The sequence below is a fragment of the Crocuta crocuta genome, unplaced genomic scaffold, assembly GCF_008692635.1.
Source record: "Crocuta crocuta isolate KB4526 unplaced genomic scaffold, BGI_CrCroc_1.0 scaffold470, whole genome shotgun sequence".
Taxonomy (NCBI): Eukaryota; Metazoa; Chordata; class Mammalia; order Carnivora; family Hyaenidae; genus Crocuta; species Crocuta crocuta.
The window spans coordinates 87785-109369 of record NW_027532412.1 but is presented as its reverse complement, the minus strand read 5'-3'; the positions used below and the strand labels follow the sequence as shown (position 1 = coordinate 109369).

At 40.0% G+C, this 21585-nt stretch overlaps 1 protein-coding gene and 1 pseudogene across 3 annotated transcripts in view; one reads left to right on the top strand and one right to left on the bottom strand.

The window, feature by feature from the left end:
- Positions 1-1753: 1753 nt before the first annotated feature.
- NANP (N-acetylneuraminic acid phosphatase) lies at positions 1754-13093 on the bottom strand. Of its 2 annotated transcripts, none has more exons than XM_077778949.1 (2): positions 12935-13093; positions 1754-3081 (listed from the first exon to the last, which is right to left on the bottom strand). In XM_077778949.1, the coding sequence occupies exons 1-2, from the start codon at positions 13022-13024 to the stop codon at positions 2425-2427; spliced, it is 747 nt and encodes a 248-aa protein (XP_077635075.1). In that variant the 5' UTR covers positions 13025-13093; the 3' UTR covers positions 1754-2424. The 2 variants fall into 2 exon arrangements, with proteins under 2 accessions (XP_077635075.1, XP_077635076.1); XM_077778950.1 differs by having other exon boundaries at positions 13010-13093.
- A 132-nt stretch (positions 13094-13225) lies between these two features.
- Positions 13226-21585, top strand: part of LOC144243809 (vasoactive intestinal polypeptide receptor 1-like) — an 85262-nt pseudogene continuing 76902 nt past the window's right edge. The window contains exon 1 of the transcript XR_013338786.1: positions 13226-13522. The product of XR_013338786.1 is annotated as a vasoactive intestinal polypeptide receptor 1-like (transcript). The remainder of the gene's footprint in view (positions 13523-21585) is intronic.

Genomic DNA, 21585 nt, shown 5'->3' with positions numbered 1-21585 from the left:
CTCCTAGCTGTCAGCACAGAACTCGATGCAGGGCTTAAACTCACGGAACGCGAGATCATGACCTGAACTGAAGTCAGACGCTTAACCCACTGAGCCACCCAGGTGCCCCTGTTACATCATTTTTTTAAAAAATTTTTTAATGCTTTATTTCTGAGAGAGAGAGAGAGAGAGAGAGAGCAGGGGGGGGTCAGAGAGAAAGGGAGACACAGAATCCAAAGACAGGCTCCAAGCTTCGAGCTAGCTATCAGCACAGAGCCCGACGCGGGGCTCGAACCCACGAACTGTGAGATCATGACCTGAGCCGAAGTCGGACATTTAGCCAACTGAGCCACCCAGGCGCCCCTGTTACATCATTTTTTTAATCTTGCAGAACATTATTCTAAAATAAAAACACTGTTAATAAAATCATAGGTCTATTCCAAGATTTCTTAATATCTTTTATAACATTCCATTCAAAAGGCAGAAAACTACCAGGTTTTTCTCTAAGGAAGGGTGCAAATGGAATGCAATACTGCATGAGTGCACTGAATAGAAAGAATATAAACAGGGAGGACAAGGAAACAATTCTTTAACTCTCCCCCTCCTCCTATAACTTTTGCTGAAGAACCACTCACTTGACATCCTAGAAACTGTCTTGCTGAGATCTGTCACTGTGATCTAGAAGCAATGAATCTTCTCCAGTTAGCATAACAAATACGACACTGCCTACATTCATCCTGTGGGATAGCTAAAAGGACAAACCCTCAGCATCACACATTAATCTATTATAGAAATCAGCCATATAATTATTTTTCTGTCAAGATCCTCTAATTTAACATTTTTTAAGTAACTAAAATATAGTCAAGTTTACATGGAACTATACACAAACATACCTTGTTACTATTGTTCAGCTTCATAGCAACACCATGGGACAGTCAAGGGCACAATCACAACTTTAAAAATTAAGAGCGAGAAGTAAACACAACAGGACATTTGCACAATGGCAGAGAATCCTGTTCTTGTCAGTAGATAGGAAATGACTGGCTAAAGAAGTGAGTTACGAACAAACATATTCTAGAATCTAAGTATCATACTCATAGGATATTTAAATGAGTCATAGCTATACATATCCTAAAAGTCTAATATTTTACATTAGTAGCTTCTTATACAAAGGTGAAAACAAAAACCTGCCAAGAATCAACCCAAGTCATTCTTTCTTTTCTCCTTTACTCCAAGTTTGAGTGAAGTCATGAGACAGTCTAGCTTAATGGCCTAGAAAAAGTTTTCTACTTGCAAGATGCCCTAATCATTAATTAATAAGCCCAAAGTGAACAATGAATTCGATACGGAAATTGTGAAACAAGGATATATTTCCTAAAATTTGAAGAACAGGAGACTCAAGGCAGTTGGTAACACCAAGAGCCCCTTAAGTTATATTACAATGGCACCCTGGAAATATTTTATAACAAAACATAATTTTCCCTTAGTTTTCATCATATGGGTGAAATTGTTCAAGTCAGTAAAGAATTTATGGGAGAGATGCACGGTTAGGCTGCATCAAGGCAATCCCCCTCTGAAGTGTTCACAGAAGGAAAATGACTTGGTACCATGTGGCTTGAACTTATCCTCAGCAAGACAGTCTAATCCCCTTAACCCCATTGTTTACCTGGAAAAAGATTGTAAAAATATTTCCATAGGAGGTAAAGACTAATAAGAACCTAGAAGTACACTCTGGAAAGTTGTGAAAATGTCATAGAAAAGGAGCACCACATGCTGATTTTAACAGCTTTTTTACTGTAGGGATCTATTTGTTGTGTATACACCATAGGAAAATTGTTCCCCTACCAAAACCCCCAAAAAAAGGTCATGCAGAAAAATTAGATTCATAAAAGAATGTATGTAATTCAAAGTAGGCAAAAATATAGCATATGTTTTAAAAAAGAAAATATGCAAAATAATTTCACTATGGAATGCCCTAATTGACATGTGACTTAGTACTATTTACTATTAATCAGATCTGATTATTCTAATAAATCTCTAATATATATTTTCTGGAAAATCTATTTCTAAAATATATCTGCTTTTAAGACAGAACATAAAAAAAAAAAAAAGACAGAACATAAAAACTGTATTTGTGCATCCACATATAAGCTATCTTGTCTGGTATCTTCATGGATCCAAGATACTGAATGATTAATAAAATATTTAAAAATCTCAAGTCACAGATTTAACAAAGAACATATTTCCTCAAGTTTTCTGGACTATACTACTAAAAGTAACTTGTATTAATTAATGTACTCTGGATTTCCAGATATAAATACTAGTCAATGGTTGCTTAGTCACTGAATCTTAGAACTGGGTCATAATATACAAAATGCCTTAACTTTTCTTACTTCAAACTCTGTAATTTGACCCTAAATACATAATCGTGCCCTTTTATATGCTTTAAGCTGACATACTGACTGTACAGTCTATACTCTGTAAAACAGCAGGTAACTCTAGCACAGAAGAAACTATATGATGTGGCCTGGGGGATGACTTCAGTGGCATTATTCCATTTTTATTTATCCAGACTGTTGCTTTTAGCCCTGCATTAAGGCCTCCTTGTATATCGGTTTCTAGTGTATCACCAACCATCACACAGTCCCCAGGCTGTACTCCAAGGAGATTACAGCAGTAATAAAATATGGAAGGTGATGGCTTCTCTTCTTTCTGCTCTCCGCCTACAACGATAGCGTCAAAATAGGACTGGCAGGCACAAGCCTCTATCTTCTCCCTTTGGGTCTGGTGGTCTCCATTTGTTAGTAAAAGTAGGCGGACCTCCTTTCGAAGTTCAATGAGCATGGCTTTGACATCTTCTGCTAGTATCATATGCTGTAAACGTGTAGATTTCCATAGGAAATAACATTCTTCAGCCAATTTCCTATTGGCTCCACCACCCTTCGTTTCCTGGATTGCTTCTTCCCAGTGTAAAGTCCTTAGATCAGTAATGCAAGTACTGGAAGGATGAAAACATTCTTTGCTGAGTTTAACTTGAACTTTGTCACAGATGGTTTCAGCCTCTTCTTTGTAATCGTATTTTGATTGTAAGAGCTTTATCACCTGAATAAAGGAAAACAGCTCCATCAACACACTTCAGGTCTTTAATAGTCATGCTCTGAGAAGCCGCACTCCTATAATCCCAGAGCAGAGATTCTAACTCCATGTATCTGCCTTAAGGCAGCTCTATTACCACAACATTTGTAGTGGGAATATAAAAATATAGAGAATATCAGAGTGAAGATCTCCCAACCTCTCTACACAACTCATTCATATATTTGACCATAGAACTGATTCATATATTTGACCAATTTCTATTCTAAGAAGGGTCTTCAGAAATAGCTCACAACCCTTCATTTGGCAGTCTACCATCTTTCATTCTGATCATGAAGAAATAGAAAGAAAATATATATGCTTATATTTAGTAAAAACATTTTAAGCTCCTCACAACCATTATTTAGACTCTTCCCAAATATGCTAGTTCATCCAACCTTTTCTTATCTATGTCCATATGTTTTGAAGGCCTAAATTAACCACCATATAAAATAGAACCTAATTTTGTTCTTTTAGAAATATATATTCAGTTCTAATATAATCAAGCATGTTCTATGATTTCAGCCATTTAATGACCCGGTGCTTCGTCCAAACCTAGTTTTCCAGATAAAAAACTTCAATGAGTTCTGAGTCACCCTCTGTTACACTTGGTTCTGAATCCCCCATTAGAATTATACGCTCTCTCTCATGTTCCCACAGCCTTTTATCTTAGTTTTTATTACATTACATTCTTTTCCATTTGGCCTGTCTTCTAACATTCACCAAGACCCAATGCTCACATACATCATTTCTAACCTTTTCCACTATTCTGCAAGCATTTTTGAAATGAAGAAATGGAAGTTTAGCACCATTAAGTAACTTGCCCAAGTTGGGATTTAAATCCACATTTGCCTACTTCCAAAGCACACATGCTTGCCTTTACACTATTGTATCAGGCAGTGGAGACTGGGTGTGTTGTCCTTATGATCTGGTGGGGGAAAATAAGCAGGCGTGCAACCACCATAAATGCTGGGTTGAGTGCCATGACAGTCACGTGAACAACAGTGGAAATAAAATTCAAGAAGCAACTCATTCCCCCGGGTTATTGGATAAGGCTTGGCAGAGAAGGCAATATTTAAACTAAGGTGTTACCAAGCCTATTATAAGGTGGGCATGGGAGGAGGATAAAAATCATTCTAGACAGAAAGAAGAGCATGAATAAAGATACAGAGCTTGGAATTTTGAGAACTAGGAAAGGTGAGAAGCAGAGTTCAAGATGAAATGCAAGGCGTGTGAGAAAGGATCCTAAGATACGGGACTGGAGAGGCTATTTGCAACGGTTTCGTAAAGGGCCTTCAGTCCCAGGCTGAGGCAGAGGTTACCCAAACCCCCTTGGTATGCACTGTTCCCATAATGTCTATACCTTCAGATTGTAATTAGGTGGACTTTTCTGTCTAAGGGCTTTATTTGACCACAGAGCACCCATGCACATAGGCTGGGGCTGAAGTGTTACCTGGGAAAAGGCTTCAACCAATGAGGGGTAGAAATTAGTAGATAAATATCCCAGCTTTCTTGTCCCTTGGGAGGGACAACAGAAGCATGATCTCTGCATGCTGTCTCCCAGAGTTCCCCAACTGTTCACAAATAACCTGCTCATTTATTAGATTTCTTCCCTTCCTTGTATAATTCCATCACTCTCCTACAGCACTTCCAACAATCACTTCCCAAATGGATTACCTGTATCTGAAGTCCCTGTCTTAGGGACATCTGGGGAAAGATGACAATGCCAAGACATTTTTGGATCTTTGAATGATGAGTGCAATGCACATAGCTGGGACTAAAAATTAACTGCTGTTGGAGCAAAGTGATCAAGCAAGTTTAAATGTGTTGCCCTAAACTATATAAAGAACAAGAGGTATGCTACACATTAAGACTGAATTCACAATTCACCTACTGAAAAGGGGAAAGAGATTAATAGACATATTCTTCTTCCTTCAGAGTATAAGATTCACATCAAAAGTAAAGGAAATAGGGCTAGGGGCCAATATGGTGGAAAAGGATGGAAGTTTTTTTTGCATCTCTTTGTCCCTGAAATATAGCCAGATCAACACTAATCCATCCTGCACACCTAGAAAAACAGATTTGAGGATTAACACAACAATCTGCACATCCTGAACAACAGAACTCACCAGGTACGTGGCATGGAGAGGTGAACTGGGGGAGAGAGAAGCCAGGGAGAGCACGGAGCTGGTTTTGCTTGCAGAGAGAGGATGGAGACAGGTTAGAGTATGGGAAAAGCAACCCTCCTCCCCCACTCAAAAGCAGCTGGAGAGAAAAGAAAGTATGCAAAGGACTGAAAAAAAAAAGGAAGAAAGGAGAAAAGAGAGGGTTTAAATAAACAGGGGGAGTGCAGAGTCTGAAACTCCGCAGCTTGATACCTGGCGGTGCTCTGGTGGGAAGGGTGAATCCCCACAGTTAGAGAGTGAGGTCTGAGAGGTCCTTGGGCCCCATGGGAAGAGGTTGTTTGCCTGCTGGGAGGACAGTTGGTAGAGGCTGTGCGGCCACCCCACAGGCAAAGGTCCCAGTGGATCTTGGAGAACAACCACATCACTGGTGTTGGAACAAGGACAATAAGTGGGAAGCCTGGTGCCATATGTGTGTTGTGATTTACCATAATCCCTGAAATGATGCTGCTACACGATTGCAGAACTTTTTCTAGAGGGGATTGGTACCCAGCCACAGTCTCTGGGCATCGGCAGGAGCATGGTACTGTGAACATTCCTGGGGGCAGGCAGCCACCCAGCCATTGATAGGTGAGACCCTCACCCAGAAGGTCAGAAAGGGTCAAAGCCGCAGTCCTTCAGAAGTGAGGGGTTGGGAAACACAGCCACATCTAAGATAAAACTCAGGAGGGAGATGCCACCTGGCAACCTGATGGCTTGGTCATGGACAGTGTAAAAGAGGGGAGTGGACACAAAAGTGAGACAAAGGAGGGGTGTGCGATTGTTGATCAGAGAGAATGGAGATCTGATACTAGATACTGGGGAGCTGGGTGACACCATTTTGACCCCTTGCATTCAGGTGCATACACACCCACATACGTCACAACAATCCACCCCATCTCCACAGCACCATCTAGCAGAGAACAGAGCTGTTCCACTAAACCCTGACCAACTGGGCCAACCTCGCTATTCAGGAACACCACAAGTCTCTCCACCTGCTTAGTTTATAGAATAAACATTTCAGAACATTTCATCCTAAAGAAGCAGAATACACATTCTTCTCCAGTGCACATGGAACATTCTCCAGAACAGATCTCACAGTGGAACACAAATCAGCCCTCAACAAGTACAAAAAGATCGAGATCATACTGTGTATATTTTCCTAACACAACACTCTGAAACTCAAAATCAACCACAAGAAAAAAAGTGAAAAGATAATAAATACTTGGAGACTAAAGCCCATCCTACTAAAGAATGAATGGGATAACTAAGAAGTTAAAGACGAAATTAAACTAAAGACATGGAAGCCAATGAACATGATAAACATCAAAATAAAAAGCTTCTGCACAGCAAAGGAAACAATCACCAAAACTAAAAGGCAACCAACAGAATGGGCAGAAGATATTTGCAAATGACATATCAGATAAAGGGTTAGTATTCAAAATCTATAAAGAACTTAGCAAACTCAACACCCAAAAAACAAATAATCCAGTGAAGAAATGGGTAAGATACCATTCAGATGGCCAACTGACACATGAAAAAATGCTCATCTCTAATCATCAGGGAAATACAAATCAAAACCATGAGATACCACCTCACACCTGTCAGAATGGCTAACATTAACGACAGAGCAACAACAGATGTTGGCAAGGATGCGGAGAGAGAGGATCTCTTTTGCACTGCTGGTGGGAATGCAAACTGGTGCAGCCACTCTGGAAAGCAGTATGGAGGATCTTCAAACGTTTAAAAATAGAACTACCCTATGATCCAGCAATTGCACTACTAGCTATTTATCCAAGGGATACAGGTATGCTGTTCTGAAGGGGTATATGCACTCCAATGTTTATAGCAGCACTATCCACAATAGCCAAAGTATGGAAAGAGCCCAAATGTCCATTCATGGATGAATGGATGAAGAAGATATGGTATATATATATATATACAATGGAATATTACTTGGCAATCCAAAAGAACAAAATCTTACCATTTGCAACTATGTGCAATGGAACTAGAGGGTATAATGCTAAGTGAAATAAGTCAGAGAAAGACTATCATATGATTTCACTCACATGAGGACTTTAAGATACAAAACAGATGAACGTAAGGGAAGAGCAGCAAAAATAATATAAAAACATGGAGGGGAACAAAACATAAGAGACTCTTAAATACAGAGGACAAACAGAGTGTTGGTGGAGGGGTGGGGTGGATGGGCTAAATAGGTAAAGGGCATTAAGGAATCTACTCCTAAAATCATTGTTGCACTATATGCTAAGTTGGATATAAATTAAGAAATAAACTATTTTTTAAAAAAGTAAAAGAAATATTGTTCAGGCAATTTGTGTTCATCAAAAAATGCAGGAGTTAAGAAAGTCTTATTAGTCCAAGAAAAATAAACCAATCCTAAGAATTTTAGGTGAAGGCAAAGTTAAATTTCAATGAACAAACCAAGCTTCTTCAGCTTCCACGCTAATGTCACCATCTTTTCTTCCTCCCCTCTCCCATCACCATCTTTTCTAATAATGCCAGTTGAATTACTCTTGAGCTATGATGGAAGGCCACTAAGTTGTAGCAACCCTATTTCTACCCAATAAAAAAGCACAGGCCCCTAGAAGTCCACAGTTCTTGAGTTTAAATAGAAGCCAGCTCATAGTTAAACTAAGAGCTCCCAATAAACATCCAATTTCCTATTATTACAACTGCCAATTCATTTAGTATGTTCTCAGGGCTCTTAAAAAGCAGAATGAGCTTATCTTAAAGGGGAGAGTCTTCTAAAGGTATAGCATACCACTTTCAGGTTTTGCAATGTCTTCCCAGCATATCCTCTGAATTAACTTTTCCATTTTTTTCACACAGCAAGTAATTAGATTCACTTGGTATCACAAGTAGTATTTTAATATTAACACATTTGAGGAAAAGTTTATCAGTCATTTATACATTAATATTAATTAAAAACAGAAAGAACACCTATTCAATCATTAGTTGTATACTTGAAACTAATGTAACTGTGTCAACTATATTTCAATAAAACCAAAACACATAAGTAGAATTAGTACGTGCTAAAGAAGTCAAACTTTCACTTTTTGCATACGACATGATACTCTACATAGAAAACCTGACAGACTCCACCAGAAGCCTACAAGAACTAATCCAAGAATTCAGCCAAGTTGCAGGGTACAAAATCAACGTACAGAGATCGGTTGCATTTTTATACACCAACAATGAAGCAACAGAAAGAGAATCAAGAAACTGATCCCATTCACAATTGCACAAAAAACCATAAAGTACCTAGGAATAAACCTAACCAAGGATNATGAAACGATGCTCAGCATCCCTCCTCATCAGGGAAATACAAATCAAAACCACACTGAGATACCACCTCACGCCAGTCAGAGTGGCTAAAATGAGCAAAACAGAGGATTCTAGATGCTGGCAAGGATGTGGAGAAATGGGCACCCTTCTACACTGTTGGTGGGAAAACAGTGTGGAGGTTCCTCAAAAAATTAACAACAGAACTCCCCTATGACCCAGCAATAGCACTGGTAGGAATTTATCCAAGGGATATAGGAGTGCTGATTCATAGGAGCACATGTACCCCAATGTTCATAGCAGCACTCTAACAATAGCCAAAACATGTTAAGAGCCTAAGTGTCCACCAACAGACGAATGGATGAAAAAGATATGGTTTATCTATACGATGGAATACTACATGGCAATGAGAAAGAATGAAATCTGGCCATGTGTAGCAACATGGATGGACCTTGAGGGTGTTATGCTGAGCGAAATAAGTCAGGCAGAGAAGGAAAGATACCATATGTTTGCAAGTATACGAGGATTAGGAGGAACTTAACGGAGGACCGTAGGGGAGAAGAAGGGGGTAAACAGTGGGGGAGAGGGAGAGAGGCAAACCATGAGAGACTCTCATATGCTAAGAACAAACTGAGGACTGATGGGTGTGTGTGGGGGGGGGGATGATGGGCATGGAGGAGGGCACTTGTGGGGATGAGCACTGGGTGTTATATGGAAACCAACTTGACAATAAACTATTTGTAAAAAAAAAAAATAGTATGTGCTATTACTAGTATACACAATCTTAATATCTGCATTGAGAAAATGAGAGTTTTGATTGAATTGGCTGTGGAGTAAAACGATCTCTAACTTGGAGGTGTGATGACATTTTGTGCAAGGGCTAAGACAGGCCTGAAAAGGATTCTGCATACAATTAAGCCCACTAGGTACCTAGGGGCCTGAAGAAAGGAGCCCTAATACAGTAAAAGGGGAAGGGGACCAATTTGTTGTCATAAGATAAACTCAAACTTCTAGTTCCAAAACTCTATTTAAGGTTCATCTTAACCAATGCAAAAAGAAGACTCTTATCCTACTCCTGCTCTCTGGACCTAGAATTACAGTTACTATCATCACTATTAGCTTTTAGCTGATTTAGCTGATTGTGATTTAAACACTTTTTGAGGACTAGAGTGGGAATCATATAACACTTTACAATACTATTTTAGTATATGAAGTGGCTGAAATCCAAATAAAACTGAGTTAAAAATACATGCCCACAAGGGCTCCTGAGTGGCTCAGTTGGTTGAGCCTCTGACTCTGGATATTGGCCCAGGTTATGATCTCATAGTTCATGGGTTCGAGCCTCACTCAGGGCTCCACACTGGCAGTGTGGAGCCTGCTTGGGATTTTCTCTCTCTCTTTCAAAATAAATCAATAAACAAAATTTTTTAATAAAAAAAAACATGCTCCCAAAATATGACTGCCTGCATATCGTCTAACAATTCAGCAGCCCTTTTGCTATTTTTAGTTCAAGTCTTTCCTCAAACATTTATTTTATGTGACCTATCTGAGCAACCTATTTAAAATCACAATTCATTCTCCCCTCCTTTTCAGAACATACTTATAAATAAATATACATTTGATGTATTATGTTCACAGTCATTCCCACTAGAAAGTAAACTCACAAATGCAGAAATCTTTTCTGCTTAGTTCACTGAGAAACCCCAATTTCCTGTGGATGGCTTCCTCTTGGGTAGTGACACGGACAGGCCTGAAGAGGGTGAAAGATGTAACTTTCCCAGAAGATTAAAAAAATAATAAAGCTGTCAGCATATGGCTCCTTCTTCCCAAGCCCAAGTCAATGGCTATGACCTTTCCTCCCCTTCTCCTTTCATAAACAGAAAGGAGCTTTATGAAAACTGATATTACTTCTGAATAGGCCAACATTTATGGATGGTGTTGTATTCTTATGTGATAAAGCATTCCTTGTGTAGTCAAAAGCACACACAAACTCTGCCCATTTGACAGAATGTTTATAAAGGAAGTGGCGACTGAACCAAGTCTGGAGACCTATATTTTTATCCATCCATCCATCCATTATTTACTCAATATTTACCATGTATCAAATTAATGACAACAGTTTGTTACCTCTTTTAAGAAGCTATTAAGTTGTAGACATCTGAGTTACAAAAATTGTTAATATCCTTCAATAAGTATAATATGTCTTGAAAAAAATATAGTGCTGGTATAAGGGAGGGTATAAAGACCAGGGAGAAATACAGTCTGACTTTTGTCCAGAAATTTCACTGTGGTGGGAATGTAGAGGATGAACTGGACACAGTGAACTCGGAGACATCACCACAGCAATAGTCTAGGTGACAGGTAGATGGTACAATTCATCAAGTGAATATTTCCATGTACTTTCCATGCATTAAATTAAGCCTGGTAAGGATACTGAAGGCTAGTATCATTATTCAAACTTTAAAATAAGGATTTAAGATTTAGAGTGGTTTCATAGCTTGTTTAAGCACTTACAGCTAGATATTAGGAGAGCTGTGATTCAAACTCAAATGCCTAATTTTATTTATATGTTTTTTAAAATATAATTTATTGTCCAGTTAGCTAACATAAAGTGTATACGGTGTGCTCTTGGCTTCAGGAGTAGATTCCCATGATTCATTGCTTACAAACAACACCCAGTGCTCATCTCAACAAATGCTCTCTTCAATGACCATCACCCATTTTCCCCTCCCCCCATCAACCCTGTTTGTTTTCTGTATTTAAGAATCTCTTACTGATTGCCTCCCTCTCTGTTGGAAACTATTTTTTCCCCTGTCCCTTCCCCCTTTGTCTTCTTGTAAACTTCTCAGATTCCACACATGAGTGAAAACGTATGATACGTCTTTCTCGGACTTATTTCACTTATCAAATGCCTGATTTTAAAGCACAAACTCTTGGTCTATAGCATGATTTGGCCTAAACCAAGACTTTAATTGCAATATACTGGGCTTGACCTGCCAAGAACACACAAGCAAATATGTACTGTTGACAGCTAGAGAGACCAGAGGCAATACAGCACAAAATGGTGCCCCTGAGGTCAAGGTCAAGGGTATAAAAATAGAAAGGATAGTCAACAGTATGGAATGCCTCAGTAAAATCATTAAGACAGACTTAAAATGTCCATTGATTCTGGCAATTTGGGAGGTGCCTAATGACCTGGCAAGTCTATTTCATTAGCAATACAGAAACTGTATGTCAAAAGAAATTTAGGAATAAAATGTATGGAGATAATGTATATAGATTTCTTTTGAAAAACATGTCCGTCAAGAGAGATAGGTAACATCTAGTAAAGGAAGTAGGGTTCAAGGGAGGCATTCTGAATTTTTTGAAGTGTGTGACAGACCTGAATATGTAGAAGTGGAACGCATCAACAAAAAGGATTAAGATCCAGGAGTCAAAACCCAACTAATGAAGACTAAAGACGTTGGGACACTCAGGGTTGGAAGGATTAGCTTTTGAAAGTGGGTTTTTCACATCTGATCACTCTTGGTTTTCTCCTTAGAGCTGAAGGCATTAGAAAGAAAGCAGGGGTGGATTCGGGGTTTGAAGAGCACAGGAAAGGCCTGACACAGCATTTCCTGGGTATGGAAAGGAGAGGATACTGGTGAGCAATGACTCATGAAAGGAATGCTCTGTGAAGCAAGAACTCTGGGTGTCACCTCAGAAATCTAAGGGTCATACCCACAGCAGGGAGACTGGAGGTGAATTCCTGCAGAGAAAATTCTCTAGAGTCAATTAAGTCCATACTCGCTACTGACAGCTGCGTAAATTCCTGGGTCTCCTCAAAGATGCATTAAGGACCACGCAGTGTGGGTACGACCCTCCCAGAAGTCAACCGTGGAGAGGGTGGCGCGCACAGTCGCCTAGCTGGTCCGAACCTGTCCTGGCAAAAAGCCAGGTGTCTCGCAGTGTGGTATGACCGTCCATGTTTGTGGGCGACTCTACCACCGTGGCAATTTAAATTACATCCTTCTGCCTCCCACAGCGCAGGAAACTACTTCATGAGCGCAGCGTTCCAGAACCTGGGCGTAGCCAGGCAGGTAACCCAAGCGGCTGGGCGTGAGGGAAGGCAGCTGCACCAGGCAGCACCCCCTGCCCTCTCGTATTTCTTTCCCGCTCCTTCGGACACGGGGTGGGGGGAGGGGGCTTCAAAGGACGAGAAGCCAGGGCCTCCATGATGACCTGGCCCCGGCTTGGTGTCGGCGGAGATGGCACTGGAAAGGTCGGAGATGGGAAGACACGAAGGGGACAGCGCGTGGTACGGGGTGGGAGCAATGACCCAGCCCGGAGGAGGGCCGCGGAAGTCGGGACGTTACCTCCAACATGCCTTTTCTATTCGCCCCGGCCGTGTCGATGAGCGTGTTGTCCAGATCAAAGAAAACGGCCCGTACCTGGTTCAGGACCATTCCGCAAGCAGCTCGCGTACCGCGCCAACTCGCCTCTGACACCACCACCCACGCATGCGTGAAGCAGGACTGCCGGCACGGAAGACTTGGGCGGAGCCGTGAGGTCACCTGGTCATTTCTTGTAGCCGGCGGAACTCCCGCGAGATGTCTCAATAGTGGTGTGTTTGAGCCAGCGAGATACCACGAGACTCCGGAATCGGGGTCTGTAGGTAGCGACTGAAGCGGGTGTTGTCTGTGGGCGAGTATTTATCTGAATAGTTTTGAGTGTGGATGATTAGTGGCGCAGTTTTCTTTGTACCCTCTTTCTGCTTATCTCTCTTTTCGTGTTGCCCCTTTGGCGTGAGGAGAATATCATAACTGCCTTGGGGAGGTTTTCTGTGCCACGTGGCGCCTGGGAAGGGGTCCGAGACGCAGTGGCTTTTCCGTTTACACAAGGTGGGAGGTTATCGTATGGGGAGCTGCCGGCGACTCCGAAACATGGCTGGTGGTTTGCTAACCGTAAGTTGGGTTTGAGTGCGTGTGTCTAGGACCCTGAGTCTGCGGTTACCGGAGCAGTCACGTCGGTAGCAGGAATGCCAGTGGGGCGCAAAGGGGTGATATTTACCCTTCTAGAATCCAGTAGCCGTGTTAGAACTGGAGCTCTCACCAGTACATTTTTGAAAGTTGTGGTTTGGATTCCTTGAGACCTCTGATGGCTGTACCTGAGAGACCAAGAGCTCTGTAGTGTCTGATGTTTTGTCCACTTTGATTGCTTTTCCCGTTGCATTTCCAGGTTTTTGGGTACTTCATAAATGGGACAGTTTTCAGGTATGTCAAGGGGTTGAGGGATTTAAACAGTCTGTTAACCTCCAAAAGGGCAGTGACAGCTGCTTTCTACTCTTAGCAGAACAAAGAGGTTGCAATTAATCTCAAATCTTCTAAATTGTCTCTGTCGGGTAACTTTACCGAAATGTAGGTATATGGTCATCATTAGTGACCAGAAATTGTCTGTCAGATAGGATAGAGCTGCGGGCCATGTCTGCCATCAGAATTTTGTTGGATCTCTGATCAAAGAGTTGTGGGTTTGTTTGTGTTGTGGGTTTTTTTTTTTTTTTTACATTTCTAAAAGTGATTGGAAGAAATCAAAAGAGGAGTGAGTATTCATGACACGTGAGAATTATATAAAATGCAAATTTTAGTGTCCATAAATGGTTTTATTGGGACACAACCACACTTACTCATTTATATATAGTCTTTTGCTGCTTTTGCCCTGCAAACAGAGCTGAGTAGTTATGCATGAGACCATATGGCCTGCACAGCCTAAGATATTTACTGTCTGGCACTTTATAGATAAAATTTGCCCACCCTTGAGATACATGATTAACAGTTGGGCTGCTGGTGTTCAGTTGAATTAGATCAGTTTTCTTACCTTTATGTTAATAGTTTTTTTTTCTGCACTGGTATACTACAGTTTCTGTTTGTTTTGCATTTTATAGTTAATCTCTCTTTGCTACTGTTGAAAATAAAGATATTTATTCTTCAAAAACATGACTCTTTGGTTACCCTGCTGATGTGCAGGGCAAGTCTAACAATTTTGGTCATTTAGATTAACAATCAGCTAAAGTTAGAATTACATTAATTGGAGTTAACCTTTTTTAGATGTCTGAGATGTCAGAATAAATTAAATATAAAATGGCTTATGAGTACATGAAGCTTAGAGGATTGCAGCAGTGTGTGTGTGTGTGTGTGTGTGTGTGTGCGCGCGCGCTTTCTTTTTCTGGTGTGTGTCTGTGTCTGTGTGCTTTTTTTTTCTGATGTTCATATAGAGTTTGTTGACTTAGTCACAAATCCAAATCCAAACTCGGAGGACATATGATAATCTGTATAATCCTTTAAATAGGCTGGGATATTTGACTGGTTTCTCTTCCTGACAAGTAGTCTAAAGGTATTCCATGACGTGTCCAACTTTGCTACTTAAAGGGAGGTGTCTCCCTTTAATGTCTCAAGGCTTTAGGATGTTGCAGTTAATATTTGTGAACCATTGAGTTTTCCTGTAGCATTTTAAGATAGATATACAGGCTCCTTATAGGTGGGCTTCAGGTACAGTACTTAAAGTTGGTCAGCTTGACAAATTTAATACTAGTAACTAGAGGTATTATTTGCAGGCTCCAAGTTCTAAGTAAAAGGTGGGTAATTGTGAGACTTGATGTAGTAACACACAAAGTGGAAACTAAACTAACATTGCTTCTTCTGCATTCTACACTGTGGTTAGTAAGTGCCACTGCTGCTGCTCAGCATTGGTTCTGGCCTTTCTTACCTTCAGGAAACTGTTAGGCCCTTCCCACTTACCTCCTGTATACAAGTTCATTAAATTCTATGACCTCAGAAGAGAGGTTTGCCTTCTGGTTGAACATTTCCTCAGAATGGGGCATTGCTAGGTTGATAGGAATAAAATAAAAGCAACTGGAAGAGAATTACAGGTTCCCACTACATCTAGCTATCATCAGTTGTATGCATCAACTTTGCTTGATATCCTTAAATGGACCATCCTTATTGCTTTATGTGGCTAGCCTTTTCAGTTGTTCCTTACATCCTCACCCCTACCTAGGGAAATCTTTTCATCAGTTCCTTCCTAATGCATCAAAATTTTCCCATCTTTTGAATCCATTCCAGTCAGCCTCTCAGTCACAGTACTATACTGAAACTACTCTTGCCAAGTTACCAGGGACCTTCACCTTACTAAATCCAGTGTGCTAACAAAGTATTATCAGAATAGTGATAGCTATTATTTAGATGTGTGTACTCACACACATGTATGCTCTCTGCACACACACACACTTCTCCCAAGGTTTACATATATTTGGAATTCTACAGTCCTGTGCTTCCTATACTAAATCATTCAGGGGACGACAGAAGTAAAAGAAAGTGTTAGTCTTTCCATAGTAAATACAGAATTGTTGTCTTAAAGCATGGAGTTGCAGTACTAAGACTGCTATTCATTTGATTCTTTAGATTAATTTTTTAGGTTAATTTTATTGATTTCTTTAGGTTAATTCCAATTCTGTATATTTTCTTAATCATTAAAATTGATTATTTAAGGATATATTAAATCCTTAACCTAGGTTATCTTTTACTAGCTTTTCCTCTTATTTTGTTATTGTTGGTTGATCGGATCTAAGTCAAACATTTATTTGTCTGATTGTGAAAAACAGAATTTGACTCTTTTACCTCTGTGGCTAAAATCCTGTAGACAGCAAAATGCCAGTGTGTCCCAGAGACCGGCAAGGTTTGTCATTCTTCACTTTGAAACATCAATACCCTTGAAAAGAGAGGAGGTTCCACTGTCTGTGGTAAGTCAGGTCCTGCATATCTATAGCCTCATTCCTTTCCCTCAGCGCATCAGGTGTCCAGGGCTTTTCATTCAGAGGTCTCCATGTGTTGCACACAGCTCCTTCTGGTGAGCAATTTGTATTATCTCTCAAGTCCAGTGTCTGTCCTAGAATCTCAGGTTTTATTCCTCTACTAGGAGGAAGCAGCAACCCTTTTGCAGGTACAGTTAGTTTCCTCTTATCCATGAATATAGGTTCCAAGACCCCCGGTGGATGCCTAAAATCGTGGATAGTACTAAACCATATATACACTATGTTTTTTCCTATACATACATACCTATGATAAAGCTTAATTTATAAGCACAGTAAGAGATTAACAACAATAGCTAATAATAAAATAGAATAAGTATAACACTATGCTGTTAAAGAAGTTACATAAATGTAGTCTCTCTCTTTCTTTCAAGGTCTCTTACTGTACCTTACTCACCCTTCTTGTGATAATATGAGATAATAAAATGGCCATGTGATGAAGTGAGGTGAAAGATATAGGTGTTGTGATGTACACTTTTTTTTAAAATTTTTTTTAATGTTTTATTTATTTCTAGGCAAGGGAGACAGACAGCGTGAGCAGGGAAGGGTCAGAGAGAGAGGGAGACACAGACTCTGAAACAGGCTCCAGGCCCTGAGCTGGCAGTCAGCACAGAGCCCGATACGGGGCTCGAACCCACGAACCGTGAGATCATGACCTAAGCAAAAGTCGGACGCTTAACCAACTAAGCCACCCAGGCGCCCCTGTTGTGATGTACACTTAGGCTACTTTTGACCTGATAATACATTAGAGGGAGAATCTCCTGCTTTTAGACTGTGGTTGATCATGGGTAACTTGGTTGACTATGGGTAACTGAAACCATGGAAAGTGAAAGTGGGGATGTATGTACCTCTTTATAGCCATACAGGGTGATTTATGATTATATTTCTCTCCCTTTGGATAATCAAACCTATGAGGGAAGAGACCTATGTCAGTTTCACTTACCATTGTATCCTCAGAGACTAGCACTCTTCAAAGCATATAGTAGGTCCTCAATAGGTATATATATTTAAATGAATTAATGGTAGCTTCGCCAGTCCCCTTCAATCCAGACCAGGGTGTGATGACTAGATCCATTTCATCTTTTCTTCTTCGACCTTACCTGATGTGGGGAGAAATGGAGCAAACTGGAGAGTACAGAAGGAGAGGGCTTAAAAAAGTGGGAGTTGAGAAAAGCTAAACTTTTCCAGTTTTCTTAGCCTTCAGAGGCTAGAGTATATAGATGGGAGAAAAGTCTAAGAAACATATAAGCACAGTACCCTCCTGTGCCAGACCATTGTGATTTATAAGAACTTGCTCTCAAGTTTTGTATTAAACTTCTAGTATGTGTTTACCCATCTGCTTCCCAATATAGACTGTAAACCAAATGAGCTGTCACCTGCCACTGAAAACTCAGTGATGATATGACCCAAACCCTAACCTGATTTAAAAAACATTTTATGCTCCTGCTCAATATCACCATCTTTATCTGGCAACTCTTTCCACTGTCCTCACTTCTCAGGCCTTGAGTCTGCAACCACACTGACTTTCTTGGCACTTTACTATTTCAATTCTTGTCTGTGGTGCCCATAGCTGATACCCACCGCTAGAGATACTTCTTTTTCTCTTCATCCTGTCAGTTGACCACCTTCTCCTCCAAATATGAACCTGGACTGCGGTAGCTATGGGAGTCTTTCCTGACTGTACCTCATTAGTATAGACTGGAGGTTAGGTGACCCTCCCCCACCACAGCATTTAACTGTGTAATTGATCTACTTGTTTACTTGTTCCATGAGCAAAGAGGTCAGACTTTAATTACTGAATCCCCAGGGCTCAGTCTAAGATCTTAAAAAAACATTCATCATGTAAGATGAAAATAACTTTTTAATTAACATATATATAATGAAACTTACCATTTTAAACATTTTTGGAATAAAGTTCTGTGGTATTAAGTACATTCACATTGTTCAGCAACATATTCCTCCATCCTTTTCTAAAACTTTTGTTTATTTTTGAGACAGAACTGGGGAGGGGTAGAGAGAAAGGGGGACAGAGAATCAAAGCAGGATCTGTGCTGACAGCAGAGAACCTGATGTGGGGCTTGAATTCATGAACCATGAGATCATGACCTGAGCCAAAGTCAGATGATTGACTGATCCACCCAGGAACCCTAAAGGTTTTCTTTTAAATAAAGTTTACTTATTTATTTTGGGCGGAAGAGACTAAGGGGGGAGGGATGGGCAGAGAAAGTTGGAGAGAGAATCCCAAGCAGGCTTTAAACTGTCAATGCAGAGCCCGATGTCGGCTTTGAACTCACAAACCATGAGATAATGACCTGAGCCAAATTCAAGAGTCAGATGCTTAACAGACTGAACACCCAGGGGCCCTTACAAAAAATTTCTTTAAATAATTTTTTAAAAAATTGATTTCTGAGAGAGAGAGTGTGAGCAGGGGAGGGTCAGAGAGAGAGGGAGATACAGAATCTGAAACAGTTTTCAGGCTCAGAGCTAGCTGTCAGCACAGAGCCCGACGTGGGGCTCGAACCCATGAACCGTGAGATCATGACCTAAGCCAAAGTCGCACGCTTAACCAACTGAGCCACCCAGGCACCCCACTTACAAAATGTTTTGATCTTTCCTAAATGAAACTCTACTCAATAAATAATAGCTTCCCATTCCTACATCCCACCAGCTCTAGGCAACCATTATTCTACTTTTTTGTCTCATGAGTACCTCATATAAGTGAAATCATCCGGTATTTGATCTTTTGTGACTGGCTTAGTTTACTTAATGTTCTCAGTGTTTATGTAGTAGCCTGAATCAAAATTTCCTTCCTTTTTAAGGCTAAATGATATTCCATTGTATGTATACACCACATTTTATTTATGCATTCATCCATCAATGGACCTTTGGGTTACTTACAACTTTTGGCTATTGTGAATAATGCTGGTATAGACATGGGTGTAAAAATAACTTTTTGAGACCCTGCTTTCATACCTACTCTTTTAGATATATATCCAAAGGAGCCATTGGTGGATCATATGGAATTTCTATGTTTAATTTTTTGAGAACTACTTCCCATTAACTGTCTTCTATATCAGCTGCATGAATCTTAGATTTCCACAAGCAATCCACAAGGGTTCCAATTTCTCCATATACTCACCAGCATTTATTCTATGTCGTAGACTCTGGGTCTAAAGTTCTCTCTTGTCTTAGCAAGAGAGCGGGACACAGGATTAAAAAATAGGAGAGAGAGATGGCTAATGTCTGGGAAAAGACAAGAGCCCTGAATAAGGGTCCTTGCCCCATATTTATTAAGATCAGAAGGCTTGCAAACATGATGGGCATACACAAAGAGACAAACTGTGAACATTAACTTACGGGCATGAGGGAAAGAGGGGTTTTGAAGATACAATGTCTGGGGTTTGGGTCAATATGAAACAAAATCCAAGTGCCTGGCAGTTGGGCAGATGGTTTTTAACAGCAGGTAAGAGGCACCGTGTCTGTTTGTCTTAGCTAGCCTAGGGGAAAAGATAGATAGGGGAAATAACCTCAGGGTTAACAAGACACCTTTTCTTTTGTTAACCATCCCTGCTTTGGGCTGCTTTGCCTGCATCTTGGTGGTCTGTAGTTCAATTTACTTGTTTTGCCTAACCTGGTCCTATTTTGTGAAAGCAGCTTCTCTGCTATAGTACTAAATTGGGGGCCACTTTTGCCCTGCATGCCTAATCTCGCTTACTTCATATACCTTTGTATTGGGAGCCTTTGCACCCGTTCCTATCTTGGACCTTTGCCTATCCCTCTCTATCTTTGTGGTTTAGCACCCCCCCTATTCTTGGTGTGCTTTTGCACTGTCCTATTCTTGGGGTGCTAATGTACCACCCTGTTCTCGGAGTGCCTTTGCACCATCCTATTCTCGGAGTGCCAGTCATGTTTACCCAAACTTAGATGAGAGCATCCTATGGCTTTTTATTTCTCTGTGCCTTGTTAACCCATTGGTATAAGCCCAGGAGATTCCTAAGCCTATACCCCACAATTATATTCTGTTCTTTTTTTCTTTTTATTTTTTTAAATCATAGCCATCCTAAAGGATATAAAATAGTACTTCCTTGTGATTTTGACTTGCATTTCCCTAATGATTAGTGATGTTGAGGATCTTTTCATGTGTTTGTTGGCCATTCATAGATCTTTTTTTGAGAAATATCAACCAAGTTCTCTGCTCATTTCTTAAATTGCGCTATTTTTGTTGTTGAGTTGTAAGAGTTATTAATATATTCTGGATATATATGACTTATCAGCTCTATGATTTGCAAATATTTCTCCCATTGCCTTTTCACTCCATTGATAGTGTTTCTGATGTATAAAATTTTTAAATTTTGATGTAGTACAACTTATCTACTTTTTAAAAATCATTGCCTGTACTTTTGATGTCATATTCAAGAAGTCATTGCCAGTTCCCATGTCATGAAGGTTACTCCCTATGTTTTATTTTAAAAGTTTTATAGTTTTAGTTGTTATATTTAGTTCTTTGATTCATTTTCAGTTATTTGTATTGGGGATAAGATAAGGCTCCAAGTTCATTCTTTTGCAAATGGATACCCAGTTTTCCCAGATACCATTTGTTGAAATGACTGTACTTTTCCTATTGAGTAGCCTTGTCCAAAATAATTTGACTATTATTTCTGGATACTCTAGATACTCTATTCTGTTTAGTTGTGCTACATATCTGTTTTTATGTCAGTACCAAACTGTATTACTGTAGCTTTGTAGTAAAATTTGAAATCAGGAAATGTGAATCTTCCAGCTTGGATTTTTGTTTTCAAGATTGTTTTGGCTATTCATTGAGTTTTTATGAACGTGAGTGAATTTTTCTATTTCCAAAAAATATATTGGGATTTTGATGGGATTGCATTGAATCTGTAGATTTTTTATTTTTTGGACTCCAAACCATTTATTAATACAGTTAAGAAAGAACATAAGGGTGTGTCACACTCAATGTCATTTGGAATAAATATGAGAGTTGGTTGTAGTGGACTCCATTTTTGTCTCTGCTGCACACCTCTCCCTGTTGTTGTTTTTTTTCTTTTATACCTTATTGTCAAGTGCCCTCCTTCATGCCCATCACCTGTTTTCCCCTCTCCCTCTCCCCCATCAACCCTCAGTTCTCAGGATTTTTTTAAATAGTTT